This window comes from Etheostoma spectabile, chromosome 16 (genome assembly GCF_008692095.1).
Source record: "Etheostoma spectabile isolate EspeVRDwgs_2016 chromosome 16, UIUC_Espe_1.0, whole genome shotgun sequence".
In the NCBI taxonomy this organism is placed as follows: domain Eukaryota; kingdom Metazoa; phylum Chordata; class Actinopteri; order Perciformes; family Percidae; genus Etheostoma; species Etheostoma spectabile.
In genome coordinates this window covers 12,416,582-12,423,990 of record NC_045748.1, presented here as the reverse complement: position 1 = coordinate 12,423,990, position 7,409 = coordinate 12,416,582, and the positions used below count along the sequence as shown (strand labels likewise).

General features: G+C 40.7%; 2 protein-coding genes across 7 annotated transcripts in view; both read left to right on the top strand.

Moving 5' to 3' along the window:
• Nucleotides 1-1,354, top strand: part of dck (deoxycytidine kinase) — a gene marked incomplete at its 5' end in the record, with an annotated part of 4,893 nt that extends 3,539 nt beyond the window's left edge. The window contains 2 exons of the mRNA XM_032540335.1: nucleotides 145-244; nucleotides 1,301-1,354. Coding sequence (XP_032396226.1) covers nucleotides 145-244; nucleotides 1,301-1,327 — 127 coding nt within the window. The remainder of the gene's footprint in view (nucleotides 1-144; nucleotides 245-1,300) is intronic.
• A 2,010-nt stretch (nucleotides 1,355-3,364) lies between these two features.
• LOC116704219 (electrogenic sodium bicarbonate cotransporter 1) overlaps nucleotides 3,365-7,409 on the top strand; it is a 40,147-nt gene continuing 36,102 nt past the window's right edge. For 4 of the 6 annotated variants that reach the window (XM_032539514.1, XM_032539515.1, XM_032539513.1 and 1 more), the window contains exon 1: nucleotides 3,366-3,712. In XM_032539514.1, the coding sequence (XP_032395405.1) occupies nucleotides 3,696-3,712 (17 nt within the window). In that variant the 5' untranslated portion in view covers nucleotides 3,366-3,695. Of the gene's footprint in view, nucleotides 3,713-7,409 lie in introns of all 6 variants that reach the window. The other 2 variants (XM_032539511.1, XM_032539516.1) reach the window with 2 other exon arrangements.

Sequence of the window (7,409 nt, the reverse complement as noted above, 5' to 3'; positions counted from 1 at the left end):
ACACACACACACACACACACACACACACACACACACACACTGTTAAGTGTTAATGTATTTGTATCACAGAAGAAAGTGTGTTTTGTTATGGCGAGTGCCCAACTCTGTCCTGTAACTGTGTCCTATGTCGCCTGTGGCCCACAGCATGGACTTTGAGTATCTCAATGATGTGCCAGTCCTGACAATAGATGTAAATGAAGAATTTAAGGGGAATAAAATCAGGAACGCTGACATGATTGAGAAGGTGAGTTACAGTTAAACCTTTGGCAAAGATTTAAAATGGACAAGTAATGCCCTAGGTTTGTATTTTTATATCATAACCCACCAGCTGGATGACTTGTACTTGAGTACTTTACTAGATTTCAGAGGCAAAAAAAATGGACATTTGTACTTCGCTGCATTCATTGACAAGCTCTAGTCACTATTACTGACTTAATGTTTTATATAAAGATAAAAAGCTAACAAATGTATTGCTTTTCATAAAACTACTCAACTTTAGAGTTGTTAAAATTGGCTCCACCCCCACCAGCTGCAACATTGAAATGCTACCTTCATGTTAATGCATCAGTAATAATCTAGTGATGTATGAAGTTGTTAAATTTAAGATTAAGGTATGTTTTATCCATTATTGAGCCCAAATAAAGAATTTAAAAAAAAATCTGAAACATGTTTTGATTACAAATCAAGTTGTTTAAAGAACTACAAATATTAGGCATATTTTGTATTTTTGACAGAAGATGAAAGAATGGGAAACATGTTTAAATGTTGCCAGTTTTCACTTGAAAATAAGACTTTATTAGACAAAGTCTTTTACAGTATAAGATGGAGATTGTTTCGCAGTGAGCGGCCATTCTACCCCCATAATGAAAGGTTTTAACTTTTGAAACTTAAATACATCTCACCTTTTGCTTCTGCTGATTTTGCACATCATCACTTGTACACTATGCTATTTAAAGGAATAAATGGGCTGGACTCAAGTATTTTTAAAATGCGTTTTGGGCGCAGGTTATGTAAAGCACAGGTTTTTAACTCACTGTATGGGACTGAGGCCTGAGGAGCTGCTTGTGTAGCAGTTAAATGTTGATGGTAAACAGGTGATTTTAGAGATTGCACTGCCATTCAAAAGGCATTAACAAGAAGTGGTCCTAGTTACACACACAAACAAAGCTTTGGACAAATGTTATGATACAATATATATTTTAAGTTGGTGTGAAGTTGGAACTAACAATGAATAGGAAAGCTGTGACTCACTGTTGGTATTCACTAATGCTAACCACTTGACTGTTGACTTCTTTTGCAGGTGAAAGAGTTCCTGAGCACATTGTAAAGACCACTTGGAGATGCAAAATATAAACGGTGCTTAAAGGAAGAAAAGGTGGATGGGAGTCTTAGTTTTATTATAATGAAATTACTCAACAATGACCTATTTTTCTACACAGTAATGGCGTTTTTCCACTGCTTGGTACCTACTCGACTCACAACCTCTCTCCTCGCCTTTTTTGGTTTTCCATTATGATTTAAAAAGTACCTGCTAATGCTTTTTAGTACCTCCTCAATTGAGGTTCCAAATGAGCTGAGGCGATAACAAAAAGTGATGTGAAAACCTGCAGACTACTGATTGGAGAGAATGGTCAGTATTCACTGCATCATTGCTAGCGACAGTCGGGTGTCCTGAACAAACCCTCCGTGTTTTAAATGGTTAAGCCAGCGTTTATTTTTTTGCTGCCTCCAGCTTGTTTTGAAACTAATTTGTCTTCTGGCATGTGGCAACCGTCATATGCCGAGAATCAAAAGCAACACACCGTCGACGTTCTAGGCGTGTGTGTGTCGCGCACTTGCCAAATCACGGCAGTTCCCGGCTATGACGTCATGCTACAATGGAAAAAGGACGGGGCAGCGCAGTCGTGACGAGTTGAGCAGGTACCATTAATGAGAAACACTGTAAGACCATATGATGATCTGACTGGTGTTTTTATTTTTTTAAACCTTTTTTTATTAGCTTTTTCTTACATCTCTTGTGTATTTATAAATGTTCGGTGTGCAAATGAGATTGTGTCTATTAGTGTTTTTTTTTTTTTTTAATGAACGGACATACATTTTTGGTGTTTTATCTATTACAGGGGTCTTGAATGTGTTTTAAGTCAAGGACCCCTTATCTGAAAGAGACTAAACAGGGACCCCTACTATATTGTATAACATGAAATTGCATAATAATCTGGGCCTGCAGGTACTGTAGGGTGGCCTGAAGCCTTGATACATTTTTTTTTTCATAGAATACTAAGCTGTTAAAATAACTTAATAATTTGCATGATTTTATATGTATCTGGGTGACTAGTGACTAACTATAGGTAAGCCTGTGTGGGGATCTATGTTTGCTAATTTATATTTATTTGATTCACTTTGGGACTTTCAAATTTAAAAAAACCTCTTCCAACTTTTTTCTTTTTTTTTGTGATCAAATATTTTTATTTGCCCAATTGATAAACAATACACTGGGACATAAGAACGTGTCTCAGGAGCAAACCTTTTCTTTTTTCAAACAATGTAAAGGCCCCCCTGCCCTGACTCCGAGGACCCCTGTTGAAGATCTCGGATCAAGTAGGTACCATTGTAGCTCGTGTAACAAGTCTTAGGAATAAAAATTATAAATGTTTTTAACTAAAAGCAGAGATCCAGTTATTATACATAAAGTATTATTGTTATACCTGGTCTTTTTGGCTCAATCTCAGTGTTGCAACTCTTCCAGAAGATGTCGCCAGTCCACACAGCAGTCCAGTCGGCTGTCTGACTGCTCAGCTTCCTACCAGTAGCTCCAATGGGATTTGATCACAACGACCTGGAATAGGTGCCTTCATTTGCCCTTATGGCGCCTTATAATATTATATATTTTGTGTGTGTATAATGTTCAGAGATCAGAGTAGATAGCCAGGTGTGGCACCTACTTTTTAGTTTAAAACCTGAACTGACTAATTTGGTTCAGTTAATATTTCATGTGTGAGTGTGTGTGTGTGTGTGTGTGTGTGACAAAGGTACAAAATGATGAACATCCTCTGCATTTATTCATGAGCAACTGGATTTAGAATGTCATTTTTGAAAAGTAATTTTACAAATTAACTGCTCCAAGCTTTTCAAATTCTGTTGAATTTTTCCATCCAAATACAAAAAAGTGCCTCAAACTTCGTTTCAGATTGATTTCCCCTGGTTTGATAAGTCCGGTGAAATGTAGTTGGCTCTTTATTTTTTATAGATGTGAAACGGACAACAGAGAAACTATTGTCAAGTTCAAGTTTGTTGATGCGCCACCCAAGAGCGATTTTCTGACCTCCACCCCCCACCCGGCTGCGTCACGCAGGAGGAGGCACTTTAAATATGGAAAAAGACACGCTGCGCTCACAGTCTCTCCACACTGCTCCAGAGAGACCCAGAACCAGCTTTTTCTTCAAGATGTCATCTGGGCACGAGCTGAACAAGTCCATCACGATGTGAGGACCGTGTTACGTGTTCAGTCTGAGTTTTAGAGTCGAAGAAACCATTCCAGCGAGACGGCGCTCGGCGTCCCTCGACTTCATTACTTGTACCCACTTGAAAAGCGCCACATCTTGCGCAGGTGAAGATTTCAAAACACTGTCTACAAGCGACTTGCCACGACTGCTGGATGCCAGACTGATCATCTTTTAAAGGCGAAGTTTGTCACCATGAGCACCGAAAAGAAGTAAGTTTATGGGCTTTCTCATTGTCTGAGCGCTTTCAGCAGCCTGTCTGTCACCATGCTGGGAACTTCACGTTGTAGCTTGCAAGTCCATTTCCTGGCCAGGTGTTAAACTGAAATATGCATCGAGTCATCATTCACCAACTAATATGAAACCAAGACGCATTCCGGTTAGATTTTCTGTGCGTAAATGTGAACTTTCATTGGATCATCTGGTGAAATGCCATTAGTAAGGCTCCAGAGGTCTCTTGACTGCGCTACTTCTCAGGTTTTATATTCATAACAGTCCACCATTTGGCTGTATACGCCGCTGTTGCCTCACCACTGTGGCTATGAATTGCCGGTAATCTGTTGTCTAAGAACCTGTCACTTTCAATTAGAGAGACTCGGGGAGCGCAGGCCAAGTTGTGGCGAGTTGCCTGTCTCCAGTGCAACTTTAGGACTAAAGCTGTGTTTGCGCCGCACAGACCACATGGTCTGTGAGCTGACTTGCTTGACACCCCGAAAATGCACATTTGGCGTGGGCCAGACGTTGCGCAAGGGCCAGAGCTGCACCAAATCAGACTTAAAGGTTGCTATCAAACAGGGAAATACCCTTCTAAGTCTGTAACGGTCTGCAAACACTTTTATGGTCTGGAATTCGTCAGCTGTTTGAAAAACCTCACCTGCAGCTGGTGTGAGAGCCAGACCTACTGAGAGTATATTTCCCATGTGGGCCACAGTTCCTCGAAGTGTAACTATCTACAACTGTAACACCTCCTCCAGGCAGCAAGGGGTGGAGTGACTAAACGTGTGTGTTTAGTCTAGAAAAACCCAAGTTGATTCCTCATTCCTCTGTCATTTGTAGAGATTGTGAAATCTGTTGCTCTTTATATTGTTCCATCCAACTGGCATGATGAATGCTCCTATGTGCTCTGCTAAATGAGGATTTGTGCAATTAGATATTCATTTCCTCATCCATTCAATTAAGGGAAATTCCATAAGTCAAGGTAAACCTGAGAAGCAGGGCGTTTACTACAGTTAGTGATATTTGCATAAAAGGTACATAATCACCTGAGTACACATGGCTCAGGCTTGTGTCCTTTGTCACCTCTACTTACTGCGATATCAGACACTTAGATGTGTACAGCTCTAAACCACCCTGCTATAACCTTTCTTATGTTCCATGAAAGTCATAAGTCATGCACAAAACTGCAAACATACTCTCTTATCCACTCCGATGTAGGGATTTACTGCTTTTCTTTTAAATCATTGTATCTGTTTTGGGTTGTTGGCCGGATTAAACGGGACTGAAGATATTTTGGACTAAGGAACTATAATAGGGTTACTTTTTTTTTTTTTTTTTTTAATAGCTTCTAAATAATGGATAAGGAAAACTATTGTTAGGAGCAGGCCTAAGGCAATTAATTACTAAGTGATCCCTGTTTTATACACCTTTTCAGACCAGAAAAGTGGCTATAACATGTTTCTATGGGCATTCTAACATCTAAACTTGTTTGGATTATGCTGACCTCTGCTTCTGGTCTTTCTGACAGAGGTGACTAGAAAATGTTTTTACAGCCACCTCTCCTCAGATTTTGAGCGCTTGACACTCAAACGTTTACTTTTGGTTGGAGTGTAAGTGTGCTCCTAAATCATCGCCTAATGGCTTGTTGGTGAACCTGGCTGCTGGGATTGGGTGCGTCACTCTGTAAAGAGATGGGGATGATCCTTGATCCCGAGCTGCTGATCCCGGCTCCTCACGCACCGACAGGTTTATCCAGCCTATGAGGTCACCAAGAACAGAAGCAAAGCGAGAAGTTTCAAGATTAATACAGCTGGTGGCTCTGAGCCTTCTTCCAGCTTTTTGATTATTCTTTATTTATCAATCAGGCAGAGGAAGTTGTCGCAGGAAATGAAAAAAGATCTAGAATATTTCCTGTTTTGTTCTGTTCCAATGACGTAAATGAGGAGACATAGGATCTTATCTGGTTTCATACTCGTAGACGTTATGCATTTAGCCCCAGTTTCGTTTCCTGCTACATCATATCAACTTGATATGTGTTGAGTAGATTAAAGAGTCTTCACCTCGCAGCTCTTAATAGTGCCTCATTGTTTTGGTTTTTCTTTCCCTTCATTTCATTCCACTTTACATGCCGGTGTAATGCTGAACTTTCCTTCTGCATGTCTGTGTACCACCTGTGGCATGTTTCTCATCTTGAGGGTCTTCCTGTCTGAGGCCTCAGTAAGGAGTGATTAAAGTGGCTCCATAGACTGGCTGGAAACCTGCAATATGAGCTTCCTTTGCTCTCCTGTGTAGCCAGGGGTTTTCACTATGTTACATGACCTGTCTCTACACACACACACACACACAAAGCCATCACCAACTACCTGTTGCGTTAAGCAAATGCTACAATACTAAGCTGTGTTCCTGGAAAGATCCTGGGAATGTTTTATTTTTTTTTGTGCAAGAAGGAATTAAAATGGCTCCACCAGTTTTGAATGTGGTCACTGACCACCTTGTCAGTGCCAATTAAGGCTGTACCAATTACTGGTTAAGTACAAGTTCATCCCAAATGGAATTCTCTGAAGCTGGCAGTATTGTACGTGCGTTCTGTCCTGAAGGAGTGCACCCAGGAAACACACAGAAACCTGGAGCTAATGAAAGCTTCGGTACTCTCCACACAGTGCCGTGTTGGAACTTGACCCCACTTTTTTTGTGGGCAACAATGGGCAACAAATGGAGGGTAAAGAGGCTAATCACTGTATTATACCTCGTAAAATTGGCAGCGAGCCCGGCCACCCCTCATCACTTGTTTGATCTCGGAGCTAGTGTATCAACATGTCTGCAATCAGCATTATGCTTCTATCATCTCTCAAGGACAGATACCATATCCACAGGGGAATTCAGATGAGCTTGCGGTGCAATCTGAGGAACAAGTTGTATCCTTCCTGACTTTGTTTGTTTAGCAGTTTATGTGCACTGCTCCCATCCCCCTTTTTTGTAATTTAATTGCCATCTCCAGTTGTTGATTGTTCAGTGGCAAATGGAAACTGTTCATATGTTTATTGACATTCTTGATACACATCCAAAATCAAATATTTATTTTTTGTTGAACAAAACCATTCCCATAAAGCACTCGGTCAGATTAGCAGCGGCAGATGAATTCCTAATTTGACGCTGACACGTTTATGTAGTCCCAGAAGAGCTAGAAGGAATGGATTGACTTAAAGATCTCAACTGGCTGTCTTGAGATGAGGCCTCTCATAAAAATGAGACTCAAGTAGAAACTTACTACTTTAATGAAATATTACCCTCAGTTTTATTACTTTTTGTAGTTACAAGCCAGTGTATTGTTTCCCGTGTGCAGCTGTTTTGGCAAAAGGGTATTCTGCGATTATGGTTTTTCCTAAACCACCTTTCCTTCCCTGGATTAGTCCACGCTTTGCTGGACTGGAGGAGCTGCATTCCTTCCAACCCTCCAGGAAGGTTGACACTTTCAGTGACAAAGGAAACTCAGTGTGATGTATCATACAAAGAAGTTGCTGACTGGTGCTAGAAAGTCCAGTATGACTGTCATTCCTATTGACTGATCATTGAGGTCGTACTGGGATGAAAGTGGTGTGGTGTGTACATCCACTCACTGCGGAAAAGGAGCAGTTTCAAAAAAACATGTATTGTGTCTGGTCCCTTATCTTATGTCGGTCTGTGTGTGTGTGT